The sequence below is a fragment of the Xenopus tropicalis genome, chromosome 4 (genome assembly GCF_000004195.4).
Source record: "Xenopus tropicalis strain Nigerian chromosome 4, UCB_Xtro_10.0, whole genome shotgun sequence".
Taxonomy (NCBI): Eukaryota; Metazoa; Chordata; class Amphibia; order Anura; family Pipidae; genus Xenopus; species Xenopus tropicalis.
The window spans coordinates 25,995,819-26,017,411 of NC_030680.2; the positions used below are offsets into that span (position 1 = coordinate 25,995,819).

The window sequence follows — 21,593 nt, forward strand, 5'->3', positions numbered from 1 at the left end:
TTCGGCAAAGCAAAACGGGACAGATTCGCTCATCACTACCCATTATCCTTCCTTAAAGGTGAAAGTTACCCAAATGTAAAGATGTGCACAGATTTGCATCATAATGTCTTCTACAGTTTTTTCTTCCAGATTGTTAAACTAAAGGCATGGCCTTCACATGTATGACCTATACCTTACACATTGTGGCCCCTATCTTGGCTTTACTTACCGCCACTTCCTGCAGCTAAAATTCAGTAGTGCGAATGCTCATCCTCAGCCTGTGGCCCCGGCACTCAGTAGTGTAGTGGCACAGCTTGCACCGGGGGGGGGGGGGGGGGGGGAAGGGGAGTTTCAGTATAATAAAACAATGAAAACAGGTAAATGGAGGGGAGGGAAGGTCCGCCCAAAATGCCTGCTTTTGTGAGAGTTAATTTCAAGCTGCAGGCATACCTTCAGTTGTCTCAATAGTTCCCCTAAGTCTCCCCATATTCCTCCCATTCAGATGATCAGAAGCCAAACGAAAAGAAAAAATGCTGAGCTGTGTAAAGAAAGTTCCCATAATGCCTTATTCCTGCACCGAGACCCAGACCGGGTGTACATGCTCAGTTTGTAAGACTATGAGGAAGATTCCTGCTGATTGGCTCAGATCCATATCTGCCACCCCCCAGTGATTTAGTCTTTCCTACTCCTTCAAGCTGGAATTTTGGGAAAAAAATTTCAAGTATAAATCATGGCAAATTGCGTAAGTAAATGACCCTTGCAAGGCTCCCAGTATTATGATTTTATTTATGATTTTGATATCCCTGCAATCTGTGTGCTACATTAGCATACCGTTACCTGTCTTAGGAACTAAAATATGCATGAAAATGTGCTTAACACAAAAGGTAAATAGCCACGGTTAGACAGAACTGTTAGGAAAACTTGACATGATAAAGGTATGGAGAGAATAGATTAAAGGATACACTATATACACTTCTCATCATACTGTAGCCCACTTTAGAGAATGCTGCTGCTACCTGCTGAGATCTAGTGGCGCTAACAGGATCCTGAGCCCCGCTTACTATGGGGAACAGATGTTGCTGTACTATTTTGCGTGCCTCCACCCAGGAAAGGGATAGCTTGAACTATAACTCCCCTCCTGAGAACTTCATGTTGTACTTCTGCTTTGGGGACTCCCAGCACTCCTGGCACCTTGCCCCCTCCCTGGGGTAGTTGCTTACCCGGCAGTGTGGATCCTCCAGATAGTAAGACAATGCACTCTGGTATTATGCCAAACCAAGTGATTTCTTTATTTGCAGAATGAATGACAGATAGGCTTTGCAGGAGTTACAGAACACGTCAGGGAACACTCTTTTCCTTAGGGGACCCTCTCTCCTGGGATACCATCAATACTCCAGCCAGATGACCCTCTTTTGGGATTCCCTCCGGTACTTCACGCCAGAAGCCCCTCTCTAGGGATCTTCCCGGTACTCCCGCCAAGCGGACACCCCCTTGAGACCTCACCCCGGAATATCACCCGGCTATCCCCCGGATTAGGCAAATCACCTATTACTACCACTTGGTTCCCTGACTCCAGCAATCAGTGCTGGGAGATCTTAATCTCATTAAATCTCCTGTAGGGGCCAAGCTGCCCAGCTAAATAGCCTATCTACCACTCCTAGAGCAGTCTATAACCTTTAGCTCACTAACTACTCCTGGCCTGTAGCTGGCCTCTTGCCAGAGGGTCCCAGGCAGGAAGACCTGGCTGCACAAGGCTGCACAGCCTTATATACTGTGTGCACCACCCTGTGGCCATAACCCTGAACTGCAGGGATACTCCCTTTCTTAACACAAAAACAACTAGGACCACCCTTAGGTGTCCAATTCCCTAAGGCCACCCTCTAGTGCCTGTCAAAGGAGAACCCATCCTAGGGGCCCAATCTTGGAGATCCCTACAATACCATAGTCCAGGGGAGTATAAAACTGACACAATATGGGTATTTATACAATGAGTTGAATTGGCAAGTGGCTAAACGTGAGCAGTAACGCCACAGCTATTATCCCACCTATCTCCCTTACTCAGTCACATGCAATTATCTCCATTTTTCATATCACCACAACTGAATTCCTTTCATACTGAAAGTGATGGTAACAATAACTCCGGGGGGCTTACTGACTAATATAGGTATCAAACCAATCAACAATAGATTTTGAATCATCTAAAGGTAGGCATACATGGTCCAACAATTAACGGACTCTAACTGATTGGCCCACAGCCCAACCAAACGGATACCATATGATGGGCCATACTTATGCATGGGCACCTTTCTATTGTTCCAATAAGTGGGGCCAACATATGGAACAGGAGGAAGTGAAGAGTGCCAATACTGATCATTCCACTGCTGGAAAGTTCATGTAGAAGATGCTCATATCATTGAGTAAATAGTATAAATAATAATAATATTACTCTATAATAAGCAGTTCATTTAAATAGTTCCATTGCTAATTAACAGCCAGTTCATTGGGTCAGCGGAGTTTTCCCTAAGTTTAACCTACCCACCTCCCTGCCTCTGTCACCTGTGTACATTTAGGGGGCCAATAACTAGTCAGTAGTAGTTCATATATATAGTAAAAATGATTAATTTGCTAATAAGTAAGCCAGTACATTTGGGGTTCAGTGGAGCTTGCCTAAGTTAGACCCTACCCCCCTACCTGCCCCTGTCACGCTGCTCTGTACTCTCATTGCTTGATAAGTAACTTAAGTACATTTCTTTCAAACATGGCAAGTTTCTGCATAATTAAGTAAAATTGCCTAGAAGTAAGTCTAGGGGCCCAATAATCTTGCTGTGGGGCCCAATAACCAGTCCTTCAACTGCTGGAAAGTTCGTGAAGTTAATAGCTTATATAATTTAGTAACTAGATCCAAATATAAACTGCCATACTCTGTAATAAGCAGTTCAGATAAACAGTTAATGTGATATTTAGTCAGTCATTTCATTGGGGGGAAAGTGGAATTTGCCTTAAGGCTGATGTCAGACGTGGCGTATTCCCGGCAAGCCAAAAAACGCTTGCCGAGAATACGCCCCGCTTCTGTAAATGCGTCCTACCTCTGCCTGCACCCGAATGAATGAGATACGCTCAGGTGCAGGCACATTTAGCTGAAATACGCATAAAAACAACAGACTTTATATTCTTTCGCGTTTTTATGCGTATTTCTGCTACATGTTCCTGCACCTGAGCGCATCTCACAGCACAGGTAGGGCGCATTTCCAGTAGCGGGGCGTATTCTCGGCAAGCGTTTTCGGCTTGCAGAGAATACACCATGTCTGACATCAGCCTAAGTTTACAAGTACATTAGAGGGGATTATAGGCAGTTGGGGGATGTTCTTTTTTCCCATAAAAACAATCAGCGCACCAGAGGCCCCCCCTTTAGATTAGAGGAAAGGAGCTTCCATTTGAAGCAGCGTAGGTGGTTTTTCACGGTGAGGGCAGTGAGGTTGGGGAATGCCCTTCCTAGTGATGTGGTAATGGCAGATTCTGTTAATGCCTATAAGAGGGGCCTGGATGAGTTCTTGATCAATCAGAATATCCAAGGCTCTTGTGATACTAATATCTACAGTTAGTACTAGTGGTTGTATATATAGTTTATGTATGTGAGTGTATAGATTGGTAGGTGTGGGTTAGGTGTGCTGGGTTTACTTGGATGGGTTGAACTTGATGGACACTGGTCTTTTTTCAACCCTATGTAACTATGTAACTATGTAAGTTGTTTAATTCATTGATGATCAGTGGAGTTTGCCCCTGCCTGCCCCTGTTAAGCTTCTCAGCATTGCCACTGCTTGCTACGCACGTTATGTAAGCTCCTATTTATTAAGTTACATTAAAGGAACAGTAACGCCAAAAAATAAAAGAGCTTTAAACTAATAAAAATATAATGCACTGTTGCCCTGCACTGGTAAAACTGGTGTGTTTGCTACAGTAACACTACTATAATTTATATAATAAGCTGCTGTGTAGCCCCGGGGGCAGCCATTCAAGCTGGAAAAAAGGAGAAAAGGCACAGGTTACATAGCAGATAACAGATAAGTTCTGTAGAATACAATAGTGTTTTATCTGTTATCTGCTATGTGCCTGTGCCTTTTCTCCTTTGAATGGCTGCCCCCATGGCTACACAGCAGCTTATTTATATAAATTATAGTAGACTTTCTGAAGTAAACACACAACTTTTACCAGTGCAGGGCAGCAGCACATTATATTTTAGTTACTTTTATTTTTTTGTGTTACTGTTCCTTTAAGTTTCTAGGCAACTTGTGTAAGTTTTAGTGTAACTTTATCGGTAACTTGTGCAATTTTCATAACTTTAATGATACAATTGGGCCCAAATTCATATGCAGATCTCACCAGGCCCAGCACAACTGCCCCTCCCCCCCAGATGGCAGCCCTGATACTGGATGTTGTATTTGGATATTTGTGCATCAGCGATCACCATAAAACTCACTCCTGACCCAGGAACTGATTCTTTATTATTTTTTGTGCACGGGTCAAAGTTTACACTTTATGAGTATTTAATATTTAAAGGTTAGTTATTGGCATTTGATAGTGATTGTATATTATATTAAAGTCAGAGGGTGGAAGCGAGGTATTTAGTTGCAAGAAAACAAGTTTTAACTAAGTATTTAATAACAAGTATTAAACAAGTATTTAATTTCTGGGGAACTATTAAGTATAGTTTTTACATGTAATCTAAAGGAACTTTTTTAAACAAAGTCATTTTAAAAATGATTCTTCGCTATGCCCCTCTCAGCAATCTGTCTCAACATGGAGACCTTCATGAAATAAAGCCTGTATTACACTTTGTTTTCATGACAGTTCCCATTTAACTGCCATTTAGAGCATTGAAACTCTCTGTAGGTATGTGTGCAATAGGTTTCCATAGTAACGACATTCTAAGGCTGAGTGTATTCCACAATGTAAACTCCAAAGCCATTATGACATCATCACAGTGTGATGATGTCACAATGGTCACTGTTAAGCTGTAGAACACACACACTCAGGCACAGCCACATTTGGTTTTGTCAAGTCAGAGTGCGAAGGCGAGCTTGTCACTTTCTGAAAAAATCCCAAGATATCACAGTTTTTAAGAAAATGGTTTCCAGACTCTTTTCTTGCCTGCCATGCAGGAAAATGGTAAGGATATTAAAATATTTAATTTATGGGGAACTTTCATCGAAATAAACATTTAATATAACATAAATCTCATGGAAAGAGACTTTCTAAACAAAATCATTTAAAAAGTTATTGTCACAATCCGCTCTCAGCAATCTGTCTCTACATGTAGGATTCCATGAGATGAAGCTTATATGACATTTTTAACTGAAATGGAGAATGTCAGAGCGATCTGTATGCAGATTCTAAAATCAAATAAATTCTCTAATATAAACTCTAGGGAATACTAACGAGGCAATCTGTCCCATTTTGCTTCAGCAAAAAAATCCTGAAACTGCTGAAAAATATGTGAAATGCATATTAGAAGCATCTGTAGTATTAGTTTATTAGAAGTACCTGTAGTATTAGTTTATTAGAAGTACCTGTAGTATTAGTTTATTAGAAGTACCTGTAGTATTAACTTATTAGAAGTACCTGTAGTATTAACTTATTAGAAGTGCCTGTAGTATTAGCTTATTAGATGTATCTATAGTATTAGATTACAGGTATAGGACCCATTATCCAGAATGCTCGGGACCAAGGGTATACCGGATAAGGGGTCTTTCCGTAATTTGGATCTCCATACCTTAAGTCTACTAAAAAATCAATAAAACATTAATTAAACCCAATAGGATTGTTTTGCATCCAATAAGGATTATTTATATCTTAGTTGGGATCAATCACAAGGCACTGTTTTATTTCTACATAGAAAAAGGAAATCAGTTTTAAAATTCTGAATTATTTTATTATAATGGAGTCTATGGGAGATGGGCTTTCTGTAATTCGGAGCTTTCTGGATAACGGGTTTCCGGATAAGGGGTCCGATACCTGTATTAGAAGTACCTGTAGTATTAGCTTATTAGAAGTACCTGTAGTATTAGCTTATTAGAAGTACCTGTAGTATTAGCTTATTAGAAGTACCTGTAGTATTAGCTTATTAGAAGTATGTGTAGTATTAGCTTATTAGAAGTACCTGTAGTATTAGCTTATTAGAAGTACCTGTAGTATTAGCTTATTAGAAGTGCCTGTAGTATTAGCTTATTAGAAGTACCTGTAGTATTAGCTTATTAGAAGTGCCTGTAGTATTAGCTTATTAGAAGTATGTGTATGCAGATGCTAAATCAAAATAATGAATCAGCTAATGTAACAGTTAAAGAAACTCAGATGCGCCCCAGTAGTTGATCTGACTGCATTTCAATTTAAAGTGAATTAGTTTGAAGTGAAATGTCTACATTTAGCCTGAATTCCCTAATCATATAAATATTTATATTTCAGCAGAAAAAGGTGGACGATTTCGAAATTGTCATTCAACAATTTAGAAGCGAAATGGATCGGGAATTGAAAGGTAATAATCAAATTCTTTTGATATACCCTTAATAGATATTTCATGAGCTAACTCCTATGTACCTACACACACACAGTTTGGAACTCTATAACCATTCAATAATGTAGTATGGATTATCCTCTAAGGACAGTATAGGGGACAATTATGGATATAGAAAAATAAATATTTTGCTTGTTTTTATGGCAATTTAGCCACTGGAAGGCACTGTTTGTTGAATGACTAAGAACAAGATTAAAAACAAGTAAGAAGCAATCAGCATGGCAGCTTCCATTTATATATATATATATATATATATATATATATATATATATAAATCTAAGCAGGAAATTAAGAATATCTGTGTAAAAGACCCTAACAATTCGGCACCTTTTCAATTTAATCACAAGGTTTGATTTATCGTTTATGTAAAGCAGAACATATCTCACAAATATTTTTCTTTTTATCCAGAAATAGAAGGAATCTACAATGAGCAGCTAGAGGAGCTCCGGGAAGCCTGGATCGACTCGCTGACTCATTTAGAGGTATGCAAATAATAAATATACTCTATGTTCCACTAAGGAATTCTATATATATAAATATATATATATTCAAATGCAGCTTCCTTTGTTTACCGGGTCTTCACCATGTTGGTTACGTATGTGAATATCTAGAGGGAAGCGCATAAAACAATAAGGGGCACATTTACTAACCCACGAACGGGCCGAATGCGTCCGATTGCGTTTTTTTCGTAATGATCGGTAATTTTGTGATTTTTTCGTATTTTTTGCGATTTTTTTCGGCGTCTTTACGATTTTTGCGTAAAAACGCGAGTTTTTCATAGCCATTACGAAAGTTGCGCAAAGTCGCGATTTTTTCGTAGCGTTACAACTTGCGTGAAACGTAGCGCCTTTTAAGTTTTAACGCTACGAAAAAGGCGCGACTTTGCGCGCAAGTGTTAACGCTACGAAAAAATCGTGACTTTGCGCAACTTTCGTAATGGCTACGAAAAACTCGCGTTTTTACGCAAAAATCGTAAAGACGCCGAGAAAATCACAAAAAATACGAAAAAATCGCAAAATTACCGAAAAAGTCGCAAAATGTTCGTTTCCAATCGGAATTTTTCCAATTCGGATTCGAAATCGTGTCTTAGTAAATCAGCCCCTAATAGTGCAATACTGTAAACTCTAAAGGTAACAATAAGTTATATAGGAAGCCACTTGATAATGTTCTGCACGCAAGTTGTAGTTAAACAAGAGAAATCATTTTAACCCCAGTGGTTCCAATCCCCAGTTAGGTGGGTACTCACACGATCATAAGCAGAAATTGAATACTATCCTTAGGGGGAGATTTACTAATCCACGAATCCGAAACCCGAATGGCAAAAATTTGGATTGGAAACGAAAATGTTGCCGTCTTTTCACCACCGTTGCGACTTTTTTGTATTTGTCGCGACTTTTTCGTCGTCGCCGCGACTTTATCGTAGTTTGCGCGACTATTTAGTAACCGTCGCAATTTTTTCGTATTGAACGATTGTAAACGACGGAAAAACCAATCCGTTTTTTCCGCGACGGCGGCCAAAAAGTCATGGAAAATATACGAAAAAGCTGCGACGGCGACGAATAAGTCGCGGAACATACGAAAAAGTTGCAACGGCGGCAAAAAAGTTGCAAAAATACCGATCATTACGAAAAAATGCATTCGGACGCCTTCGGACCGTTCGTGGATTAGTAAATCTATTGGTCATCTATGACAAACAGCAATGTTTAGGGGTTACACCTAACGTGATAACTAGAATCTGGCTGCAGAGCAATCATTTGTACCTGCATCTAAATTACATTTTAATTACCAGCCTACAATGCCCAGCCTTCTGCCCCTCACCCCAATGCACCACCTCCCAACACTTGTGCAGAGCCTCACCCTGTATTTACTGTATAAAATAAAGGCCAGTTATTCCCAAATTCTGAATTGTTGCAGTAGGTCAGCTTTCTTAAATGTTATAAGTGGACTTATTTATCTTAAAATACAACTACTTTTTTATATGAAATTAGAAATGTAAAAATGATTGGCCTGATGAACTTATTTATTCTTTGCTTTACTTGTAGGAAAGAATTGATGACATATTAGGGGTTGTAAACAATATGCAGGCCCTGATATTGGAAGTGAAGGGGAAAGATCAAGAAACACCAAAGGAAGAACTCACTGATGAGAGCTACGAAACTGCTATGGGGAGTTCTTCAAGCAGTGAAAACACTGCAGAAGAGCAACCCAAAAGCAGCGAGTGCTCTGATATCAGTGAGGGAGAGGAACAGGAAGGATCAAGGAGCAGTGAGACAAGCGAGGAAGGAAGAATGGAGACCAGTGAAGGTGCAGAGGAGAAAAACACTGTAAAGCGAGTCAGCTTTGCAGAAAACCTCTGCACTGAGATCCCACAATGGAAGCACAAAAAAGAAGGCAAATTTCTAAGATTCTTTAGAAGAATCTTTAGAAAGAAATCTAAGAAAGGTGGGAAGAAAGAAAACACAGAAAACTGTGATGAAAGGGTAAAAGGGTCCACAACCAAAAGAGATGTGCACTTTGATGCAAATCTCTCAACTTATAATGATGGGACCCGGCAGTGGAAGAGCACAATGCTGGACCATGACGAAGATCTGCTGCAGAATGATTAATCATAGGAAGCAATGAGAAAATGAAAAAAAAAACAAAAAAAACAAAATTTTTAAAAAAAATTTCAAAAACCAAAAATATTTAAAAAAGACAAAATACAAAAAATTTTTAAAAAAGACAAAATACAAAAAAACCAAAAAAGCAAAAAAAATTTCAAAAACCAAAGAACAGAAAAAGTGGGGAGCGGAAGAACGGAAGAGCGGCAGGACGGAGTGGGGAGTGGCAGGACGGAGCGGGGAGCAGCAGGACGGCGCGGGGAGCGGCTAGACGGAGCAGAGAGCGGCAGGACGGAGCGGGGAGTGGCAGGACGGAGCGGGGGAGCGGGAGGACACATCGAGGAGCAGGAGTATGGAGCAGAGAGCGGCAGGACGGAGCGGGAAGTGGGAGGACACAGCGGGGAGCAGAAGTATGGAGCAGGCTCCATAGTTTGAGGACGCAGTAGGGAGCAGGAGCGGGCCATAGTTTGAGGACGCAGCGGGGAGAGGGGGAGCGGGGCCGTAGTTTGAGGACGCAGCGGGGAGAGGGGGGCCGGGGCCGTAGTTTGAGGATGCAGCGGGAAGAGGGGGGGCAGGCCGTAGCTTGAAGACACAGTGGGGAGTGGGGGGGCAGGGTCGTAGTTTGAGGACTGGCCCCTGAACAGTCTGAGGGACCATGAACTGGCCCCCTGTTTAAAAAGTTTGAGGAACCCTGCCCTAGATGCATGTAAAAGTCCAGCTTCAAGATACTTGTAGGGTGGAGTAGATGAAATATCAGGGGTCATAACCAATATACAGGCCCTGATAATGGAAATGAAGGGAAAAGATCAGGTGAGGAAGGCTATAGAATACCAAAAGAAGAACTCACTGAGGAGAGTTACAAAACCGCTATGGAAAATACTCCATGCAGTGAAAAAATTGCAGAAGAGCAATCGCAAAGCAGCGAGGCCTCTGAAAATAGTGAGGGAAAGGAACAGAAAGGAATTGAAAGCAGTGGGACAAGTGAGGAAGAAAGAATGGAGGGCAGTGAAGATGCAGAGGATAAAAAGAAAGTGAAGCAAGTCAGCTTCGCAGAAAACCTCTGCACCTTTTATGAAATCCCCCACAATGGAAAAAGAAAAAAGAGAGCAAATTTATAAGATTCTTTAGAACAGGTATCCTCAAACTACGGCCCCGCGAGCCAGATCCGGCCCCCCAAGGTGATTTACCCGGCCCCCGCTGCGTCCTCACCCCTGGCTACTACCTGGAGATGGAGGATTTTTTACTGTCAGAGCTGTGAAGTTGTGGAATTCCCTCCCCGAATCAGTTGTACTGGCTGATACATTATATAACTTTAAGAAGGGGCTGGATGGATTCTTAGCAAGTGAGGGAATACAGGGTTATGGGAGATAGCTCTCAGTACAAGTTGATCCAGGGACTGGTCCGACTGCCATCTTGGAGTCAGGAAGGAATTTTTTCCCCTCTGCGGCAAATTAGAGAGGCTTCAGATGGGGTTTTTTGCCTTCCTCTGGATCAACTAGTAGTTAGGCAGGTTATATATAGGCATTATGGTTGAACTTGATGGACGTATGTCTTTTTTCAACCCAACTTACAATGTTACTATGTACTATGTTACCTGTCTGCTTCACTGTGGGGACATGACGCGGGGACACAGCAGGGAGTGGGGAGAAGTATAACTACGACAGAAGGAGAAGCAAGTTACATTTACAAGATCTCTGCACCTACAATGAGATCCCTCAATGGAAAAAAAAGCTGTGGTGCAAAATTATGAGATTCTTCAAGAAATATGGATGCACATTTATTTCCTCATTTTATATTAAAAAGGATTCAAAATCTAAAAAAATTTGTTTAACTTAATACTTAAAGGGCTCTCTATTTTTGTCTGCAAAGTTTAGTGACAATAGGATTATTAGTTAAAGAACCGCAGCAGTTTAAATTGAAACCAATAAAAGTTAATAGGTAAATTGTGATTGGTGGGTGTGCCCACTTTTTCTAACCTTGAGGTGATGTCACCCAAACAGTGGGCACCCTGGCATAAACAGTGGGAGAATGACAGCATTTTAAATTTAACCAATAAAATTCAATAGATGAAATCTGATTGGCTGTTAGTGGCCCAACCCACTTTTCCTATTTTTGAACTGAGGTGACCGTGACCAACTCTGCAAAGTTTGGGGCATACAAAATTGTGGGACTGACAGGATTTTACACTTCACCATTGAAAGTAAAAGTGTGAAATGTGATTGACTGTTGGTGGCTCCGCCCACTTTTTCTAACTTTGAATGGGAAATACCCAGTGACTAACTATGGAAAGTTTAACAACCCTGGAATTAATACTTAAATAATGGCATCAGTTTAAATATAAACCAATGAAATTTAATGGGTGGAAATGGATTGGCTGCTGGTGGTTCCGTCCACTTTTTCTAACCCTGAATACATGGTCAGCCAGTGACTGACTGTGCAAATCTTGGGAACCCTGACATAAATAGTGTGAGAAAGGCAGCATATTAAATTAAAACAAAAAAAAATTCAATAGGTGAAGTCTGATTGGCTGTTGATGACTCCACCCACAACTCTGAACCGCAGTTACCTGGTGACTAGCTCTGCAAAGTTTGGGCACCTTAGTATTAATATTTAAAGAATGGTAGCAGTTTAAATTTAAATGATTGAAGTCTATAGGTGAAATCTGATTGGCTGTTAGTGGCCCAACCTACTTTTCCTATTTTTGAACTGCAGTCCCCCAGTGACCAACTTTGCAAATTTTGGGGACTCAGGCATTCATTGTGAGGCTGACAGCATTTTACACTTCACCATTGAAAATAAATAGGTGAAATGTGATTGGCTGTTGGTGGCTCCGCCCACTTTTTTTCTAACTTTGAATGGCAAATCCCAGTGACTAACTCTAGAAACTTTAAGAACCCTGGAATTAATATTTAAATAATGGCATATGTTTAAATATAAACCAATGAAATCTAATGGGTGGGAATGGATTGGTTGTTGGTGGCTCCTCCTACTTGTTTGGGAACCCTGACATAAATAGTGTGAGCAAAGCAACATTTTAAATATAAACCAAAAGAATTCAATAGGTGAAGTCTGATTGGCTGTTGGTGGCTCCACCCACTTTTTAAAACTTAAAATGCAGTTCCCTAGTGACCCTGGTGTTAATACTGTGAGAATGGAGGCAGGTTGAATTTCCCATTGAAAATCAATAGGTAAAATCTGATTGGCTGTAGTTGACTCCACCCACTTTTTCTAACTCTGAAATGCAGTTACCAGGTGACTAACTCTGCAAAGTTTGGAGACCTTAGTATTAATATTTAAAGAATGGCAGCAGTTTAAATTTAAACATATGAAGTCTATAGGTGAAATCTAATTGGTTGTTGTTGGCCCCACCCACTTTTCTAAACTTGGAACGTAGTCACCCAGAGAAAAACTGTGCAAAGTTTGGGGACCCTGACATTAAACATGTGAGAATGGCAGCAGTTAAAATTTTCCCACTGAAAACAATGAAAGAAATGTGATTGGCTTTTGGTGGCCCCGTCCACTTTTTCTAACCTTGGGTACAAAGTCACGCAGTGACTGACTGTGCAAAGTTTGCGAACTCTGGCATCAAACCAATAAAATTCAATAGGTGAAATCTGATTGGCTGTTGGTGGCCCCGCCCACTTTTTTCAAAACTGAAACTGTAGTCCTCTAGTGACCAACTGTGAAAAGTTTGGGGACCCTGGGGTTAATACTGTGAGAATGGCAGCAGGTTGGATTTCCCCATTGAAAGTCATTAGGTAAACTCTGATTGGCTGTTGGTGGCTCCGCCCACTTTTCAAAACTAAAATTGCAGTCCCCTAGTGACCAACTGTGAAAAGTTTGGGGACCATGGTGTTAGTACTGTGAGAATGGCAGCAGGTTGAATTTCCTCATTGAAAGTCAATAGGTAAACTCTGATTGGCTGTTGGTGGCTCCGCCCACTTTTCTTACCTTGAACCGCAGTTACTTGGTGACTAACTCTGCAAAGTTTGGGGACCCCGGTGTTATTACTGTGAGAATGGCAGCAGGTTGGATTTCTGCCAAGTCAATAGGTAAAATCTGATTGGCTGTTCACATCTCCGCCCACTTTTGGGCATCCAACAATCATCATATTTTCATTCAGGCTGACCCCATGACTGTGTGATTCAAGTTTGGGGAGTGTAGCCTCAAAGCTGTAAGATTGGCAGCAGTTTCAATTTCCCCATAAAAGTCAAAGGGTACAATATGATTGGCCCCTCCCACTTTGCGGGTTTTAAAAAAAAAAAAAAACCTGAATGCGTAGTCACCCAGTGTCTGACTGTGCAAAGTTTGGAAAATCTGGCATCAAACCAATAAAAATCAATAGGTGAAATTTGATTGGCTGTTGGTGGCTCCGCCCACTTTTCAAAACTTATACTGCAGTCCCCTAGTGACCAAGTGTAAAAAGTTTGGGGACCCCGACGTTATAACTGTGAGACTGGCAGCAGGTTGGATTTCTGCCAAATCAATAGGTAAAATTTGATTGGCGCTTCACAGCTCCGCCCACTTTTGGCCATCCAATAATCATCCTATTTTCATTCAGGCTGAGCCCATGACTGTGTGATTCAAGTTTGGGGAGTGTAATCTCAAAGCTGTAAATGCGGCAGCAGTTTCAATTTCCCCATTAAAGTCAAATATTAAAATTTGATTGGCTGTTGTTGGCCCCTCCCACTTTGGGGTCATCCAACAAATGTTGCTGCTTCATTCGGGGTGACCCCATAATTATGTTATTCAAGTTTGGGGGCTGTAGCTTCAAAGCTGTAAGTGTGGCAGCAGTTTGAAAATCTTCCCTGTCAAAGTCAATGGGAAAATTGGGGTGTTCGGAGCGGCGCCACAAAAAGACGGGGGGCGCAATCGCTTAGAAAAGCACAAGCAACCTGCTCCGCTATAGGGCGAAGATGTGTGGGGAGTTTGGGTATTGTACCCCTAAACCTTTAGGAGGAGTAGCGTTTAGAAAATGGGGGGTGCTAAGAAGAAGAAGAAGAAGAAGAAAAAGAAGAAGCGGAAGAATAAGCTAAAGTCGCAGAACAGTATGTTGGGGTTTTCAACCCAACATAATAACAAAAACAGATGGAAAAAGCAGAACAAAAATAAGAGTTCAAAATACAGCCCTGTGATCAGACAAAAGATAGTCAGGGCTGGCGGAAGACTGGCAAGGTCCGTAAGGCAGGCCGAGGTCAGTGGCAGGCAACAGGCAAGCAAGGTTGAGTATACAGGGTGGAGATCAAAGCAGGGAATCCACAGAATAGGGTAACAGGTGGGGACAGGAGATTGGGATCAAGGAATCAGGCAGGGCACAGGCTCAGGAACCAGGAATCATGGAATCACAGGATAAAAGGCTAGATCAGGCTCTCTAACGATAATGATCGAGCAACTCTGTTTTGTGAGGAGCCAGCTTATAAAGCCCATTAATTGCTTGATTGTGAACATCTGTAGTTAGCAAGATGGGTGGCGACAAGAGGGAGGCAAATAGAGATGCTGGATGCACATCAGGGCAACTGACGCAACGCTGCTCAAAGAGCCTCCTGTGCCTCAGTAGGTAAATGCAGTCACAGTTCAGCATAAAGTCCAGGTTTTGATTCCCCACAGATCCAATCCTGACAGCCTCTGATGTTGTGGGAAATCATAAAAGTTAGATTCTCAGTGCCTACTTACAAGTCAAATGATTCCAATCCAATCATGTTGCTTGTCAGCTCCTGTAAGCAGAAATAGTTAAGTTGCAGTAGAATCAAATGTTTGTCAAGCAGGAGCCATACAGCATATTAGCATTTAGCAATAACCTGGGTATATAATATGCAAGGAAGATCATTTTCTAATAACATAGTAGATAAGATTGAGAAAAGCGACACTTCCCTCAATCTTCTTTAGTGTTTGGCTGATCCAGACTAAAGCAAAAAAAAAAAATCATTCAGGGGGAATTCTAAATGATCAGAATGAACACTGGACATTAATGGTGAAGAAAATTAGATGTAGTTGTGTTACAGTTTATATCCACAGATTGAGATTAAACCCTAGGAATCCAGGTTAGAAAAATATATGTTTCTAGGAATTCCTAAGAAATAAATCAGGATAGCCAACACTCGATCAGAATATTTAAAGTACATAATAATCACTAACATCATCACTTCCCACCATTACTGTTCCACTCCAGTTGGATTTGAAACTCAAGCCAAAATAATGCTTCAGTGATGTCCAAACTGTCCAAAACGATATCTGATAGCTTTTCTCCTCCAACATAGATTACTCAATATAGAAAGTGGATAACAATATCAACAATTTCAAAAAAAATATATCAAGGTTAGGCTGCTCTTGTTTTGTACCTCTGAAACCAGCCTCCTCATGAAACCACAAACATCAGAACTATATGGCATGAAAAGCCTGAAAATATATTTTTATTCAAGACAATGTTAATCACCGTCTGCTTGTCAGTCCAATCCCAGCAGTCTCTCATTATAATGAAATGGGACTGACAAGCAGATGACGATTCATAGCAGCACAAATTGCCTCATCTGCCATTAACCTTATTCAGAAACCTCTTCTGTATAACCCCACTGTCATTTCCAATTTAAGTCCTATTGAGTCCTATTAAATAAAAAAATGAATTTCAAAGAGGAACAAGTACAGGTTTTAATGTAAGAGTTGGATGTCTCAAAACATGTGCCTGTATGGAGTAAGGAAGGAATTTTCTGCTCTTTTGGGAAACTTGGAGATAGTTTGGAATGGGTCTTTTAAGCTTCTTGTGGATTAGCTAGATCCACAAGATCTATTTGGACAAATACATAATCACATATGTCACATAATTAAAAAAGAACTAAAATTTAAATAACTTGGAGATGCAAATATGTTTTCATTCACTAAAAACAGCACCGACCTAGGGAATTTCTGCAGGAGATCCTTGTTGCCATCTTCTTTAGAAGATGAGCAACAACCTGGGGTACCAGTTAAGTGATTATAATCAAGGGGGGGAGCAAACATTTGGCACCCCCAGAGATTTAACCTTCCTTCTCATTTATGCAATGCCCTATGACTATGTTATCGCAAGCACTGATGCCATTCATTCAGGCATTCATGTACTTGTATCCAAATATGCTCCCCTACCCTGCTCAGGGGCACTCAAAGAAAGTGCAGGACCAGCAAAGAGCAACTTCAGAACAAGATATCTTTAAAATGCTTAAGGTTTTAAAATTAAGATTAATTAGTAAAACATTTGTAATGACAATGGTTGTTCAAATTTGGACTCTATAGTTTCTATTATAGACAGACAGGGACATATTTATTATAGTGTGCGAGCCAACATCGCTGATACTGTTGGCCAAAGCAACCAACCAAATCTTCGATTCTGGTTTCTAACTTTACCGTTAAATTCTAATTCCCAATTGGTTGCTATGGGCATCATTACCCATGATGATGACCTACACACTATAATAAATATACCCCAAAGTGTTTGGCCAGGATAACTATAATTACAATTTTAATTGCAGGATTAATTTGACATAGGTGTGCATTCACAAATATGTCCCTTCCAGGGCTTTTCAACATAGGGGGATGCAGCACCTACCAAGTGTCCAAGGACTTCTTCTCTGGCAATGTTTTAATGTTCAACATTATGTATGCTCTGTATACTCACTCCTGGGGACAATGCAATATTTATTTCAGGCCTATTGTATAATTTTGTGAAAGCTCTGTGATAAGCATGCCATATAATTATTAATAATTCAAGCATGATTGTATATTTTATGCTTAATTTGTTGTGCTGGACATGTCAGAACAAAAGTGTGAAGTAATGTTCACAGTGTGATTTTTGTTTTTGATTCAATAATGCTCTTTGAAATTGCTCCCCCCTTGTTTTCAATTATGTTCAGAGTTTTTGTGACACTAGCAAGTCCTTCATACAAAGAGCCAATGGCTTACTAGGATTAGGTTGGGCAAAAATGAAAACAATGGATACTATTCCTAATGTGTACATTTATGAATTGTGTTGATATCTACGTATATGTTGAAAAAGTGTCTCAGTCTGCTTTTATATTTATATGTAGATATCAGCACAATTCATAAGTTTAAGAGTGATAGCTTCTTGGATTCTGTTGGATTCTTTTAATAACTATAAAGAAATAAGATAAAATTAAACAAATCTGTGATTATGTTATACTGTATATAGTGATGAGCGAATCTGTCCTGTTTCACTCAAAAATTTGCGAATCTTTCAAAAGATTTATGTAACGGCGAAAAATTCACAAAACGGGGAAAATGTTGTGCATCAAAAAATTGTTGTTTGCCGAAAGACAATTCTTTTGATGAGAGACAATTGTTTTTGGCACAGGGCAATTCTTTTGACGCACGACAATATTTTTGACGTGCGACAATACATTTGACAATTCTTTTGACAAGTGAGACAATTCTTTTTTGACACTGGCAACAGTTTTTGGTTGTGCGGCAAATTTTGTCGCCCCTTATCGCAAAAAAATCTGCCAATGGCAAAACGTGGAAATTCACAAATACATGCCTGCAGAATTTTTTCACCCATCACTAGTTATATACCCAAAGAGGACCTCCATTAGCGTAATGTTATCAAAGATCTTTTCTGAGAACAATAGTGACTTTCAGTCGGCACTTACCCAAGTGTCTGGTTACTGCAACCGTCATGTTTTGTTGATACAAATGTGATTGAACCACCTAGTACCGTATATACTCGAGTATAAGCCCATCCGAATATAAGCCGAGGTACCTAATTTTACCTAAGAAAACTGGAAAAACGTATTGACTCGAGTATAAGCCTAGTATGGGAAATGCAGCAGCTACTGCTAAGTTTCAATAATCAAAATAAATACCAATAAAATTACATTAAATGAGTGGGGTATGTCTTTTTAAATATTAATTTAAACAGTAAACTAGCTCTGTAAGTGGAGAAGAGGGTCAACAAAAACAATATGGTATCAATGATGATACCTTAAGAGTACTACCCCCTTAGCTCAATCAGCAACCAAGCTAAAACACAAAGAGTTAAAATCCTTCAAAACTATATATAGTTTATATAGAATATAAAGTGCAATGTCTAGTGCAGAATGGGACAGGTGAGGATGGTAGATGAAGATCAATTTGGGAGCGGCACAGGGCACTGGAGGGTCTGGTTGCGGGAGGCCTAATAAGCACACAAAGGAGAGAAGGTGCTAGTCTGGAGGGACCCATGGCAGCCGACTCGAGTATAAGCTGAGGGTGACTTTTTCAGCACATTTTGGGTGCTGAAAAACTAGGCTTATACTCGAGTATATACAGTACTCACAGCATTTCTTTATTATTGAAGGCATTGTGTGTTTTGTGCAGCAGACATATTAATAATGCCTAACTAATAAGAGATTCAAATGCACCAATCACGTTGGTGACCATGTCTATCCGGGTTCAGATACACAGCTATGTCTATGCTTGGTGTTTTTCTTACGACTATACCAACAGGAATTTGGCCAAATGGCTGTTCTTACACATATACTGTAACTTCTACCTCCAGGAAGATCACTGCCAGCTGTTCTAAGAATTCTAGTGTCCTGGACACCAACCCTAGACGTAAACAGAAGTGCCGTGTAATTGGGCCCTGCAAAGGGTAGAAAAAAAACCTCCTTTTGATCTAAACCATGAGTGGTCCTTATAATAAAACATTTTATGTATAATTAGCCTTATGAAAAAATAACAAATCAAAAACAGAAGATATCAGTTAATATAATCCCCAAGGCAATTTAGTCAAGAGTATTTAATCACATAAGCAAAGCATATACACTGACATGTGCTTTCAAATTATTGTGTGCCTCATTAATTGTTCTCATGGGCAGATGAACACAAGATAAATCATCATGCTTTTATGATGTGTGTTTTTATGTGTGTGTTAATCTCTATAGTCTGTCTATATTGAAGATGTCATCAAGAAAAGGAAAGTGGGCATCTGCTTTATTTATAGACTCCAAACTGTCTCCTTTACTTACCCCGGGGGAAGATTTTATGTAGTAATATATAGGGCCTATGCATGTATACATAAATATATGTGTGTGAATAAATACCTCTTAAGTCTGCAAGTGCAGTTATGGTTTCTGCAGTAAGTTACGTGTAACACCACTTTGAGTCAAAATGCACTCCATGCTCTTCTGTATAGTTGTGCCCTGTGCTGGTCAGTCATTCTTGCCAAAATGTAATCCCCCACCAGTGGTTCATGAGTAATATGTTGCTCACCAACCCGTTGGATGTTGCTCCCAGTGGCCTCAAAGTAGGTGCCCATTTTTGAATTTCTGGCTTGGAGGCAAGTGTTGATTGGATAAAACCCAGTGTGATGCCAAACAGAGGCTTTTGTAGGCTGCCAATCCACATAGGGGCTACCAAATAGTCAATTATAGCTCTTATTTGCACCCCCCAGGATCTTTTTTCATGAATGTGGCTCATGGGTATAAAAAGTTGGAGACCCCTGGCATAGGGAACCCTGGAGCTACCACTACCTCTTAACCAGGAGGTAGCTCCAAGGTTCCCTTCCTGCCCAGCAACACACTTTCACCTAAAGAATGAGGCCCAGAGTTACTTGCACACCAAACACCCAAAATGATGCCAGGTGGACTTCCCTACAATTGTGTCTGATTTGCAACATTTGCTCTTTGCAATCGCAATTATGCTGAAATTCTGGGGAAAAACCCTGCATTGTGGGGAAAAACATGGTGATTGCGCTCCAAATTATACTCACTTCACTTGTGGAGGTACATGTGCCCTAAAATCTCTGCATAACTGCATATGGTATTTAATATCAAATCTCTGCACGAATGCATATTGGGCCTGATTCACTAAAGGGCGATAAAACGTGCGCTATTTTTATTGTGCGCTAAAATTTTTACCGCGGCTTAATTTTGGCGATTTTTCGCACGATTCACTATAAGCATACTTGCGCTTTTTTACGCGCGGTATTTCAATGCGATAAATAGCGTGTGCGGTATTTTCGCATGCGCTAATTGTCGCGACAAACCTATCGCATGAAATACGCGACAATCGGCAGCATAAAAATGTCGACATTTTGCCCTGGGAGAGCACAAAGAGGTGCTGTATAAAAGTTTATTTGCCAAAAAAAAAACCCAAAAACAATAAAAATATAAGTAAGAAAAAAAAGAAGTGTTAGAGATAATAAAATGGGGGGGGGGGGGCATTTAAGAATATTTAGCCAAATACTTAGGGGTCCATTTGCTAAAGTGGCTTAAATTAAGTTCGAGATTTTAGACACAGAATAAATGGCAAATATGTTATGGGCACTTTATTAAACGGGGACAAATATAATATTGCAATTATTCTGGCAACAAAACATTGGATTGGCAGTTATCACACTCGCCAGAAAATACGCTACGTACTAATTAATGCAAGTTTTACTATTCAGCAAAATGGGCTAAAGACAAAATTGTTGCCAGAATATTTGCAAACATTTAACCCATATAGCATATTGATGCTGTTACTGATAAATGTAAGAGTGTAGGAGAAACTACATGAAAGTATAGAATACCATATCAATGAAGGAAAAATAATGAGACATTACTCAGTTCAAAAGTATAAAACTAAAAACTTTTACTTAATAGTATAAAATAAAAAAGGGGGGGGGGAACTTAGGGCTTGCTGCCCTTGATTTCAGTAACATCCCTCCTCAGTTCAGCAACTTCCCCCCGGAGCTGGGCCAGCTCGGCCTTCATATTGTCCAGGTTCTCCTGCATGGACCGACGTGATCTTCCCTCGTCAGCAGGAGAACCTGGTGGCTGGCATCCAGGGGGCTGGGAGGGGAACTCAAGGGCCGGAGAAACTGGGGACAAACTGGGGGAGGAGTAAAGGGGGGGGTGTCCGGGGCCTCCATGGCCTCCTCGGCCTCGGCGGCCTCCTCCCCCTCATCAGAGTCTGGGGCCTGGCTGGGTCCTGGGGCCTCTAGGGCCTGGCTGGGTCCTGGGGCCTCTGGGGCCTGACTGGGTCCTGGGGCCTCTGGGGCCTGGCTGGGTACTGGGGCCTCTGGGGCCTGGCTGGGTCCTGGGGCCTCTGGGGCCTGGCTGGGTCCTGGGGCCTCTGGGGCCTGGCTGGGTCCTGGGGCCTCTGGGGCCTGGCTGGGTCCTGGGGCCTCTGGGGCCTGGCTGGGTCCTGGGGCCTCTGGTCGGGCCTCTGGGGCCAATTGTTGGGCCTCAGGGGCCGCAGGTCGGGCCGCTGGGGCCGGTAGAGGCTGGAGGGCCTGGGGTTGGGCCTGGTGAGGAGGCGCCAGCTGAAGTTCTGTGAAATAGTATTGCAAGATGTTATTTTGTGTAATATATTATATAGATATACATTCATACACCATCATAAATAACGGGGCCCCTCACAACAACATTTTTTGGGCCCCCCTCCTGCCACGCCCCCAATGGCCCCTCCCCCTGTGAACCCTCACATCAATACAAAGGAAA

At 41.0% G+C, this 21,593-nt stretch overlaps 1 protein-coding gene across 1 annotated transcript; it reads left to right on the forward strand.

The window, feature by feature from the left end:
• The first annotated feature begins 5,064 nt into the window (after positions 1–5,064).
• On the forward strand, positions 5,065–9,216 carry LOC116410567 (nucleolar MIF4G domain-containing protein 1-like). Its single transcript, XM_031901399.1, has 4 exons — positions 5,065–5,145; positions 6,439–6,508; positions 6,956–7,029; positions 8,590–9,216. Exons 1-4 carry the CDS (start codon positions 5,104–5,106, stop codon positions 9,151–9,153), a joined length of 750 nt encoding a protein of 249 aa, XP_031757259.1. The 5' UTR covers positions 5,065–5,103; the 3' UTR covers positions 9,154–9,216.
• Positions 9,217–21,593: the final 12,377 nt, after the last annotated feature.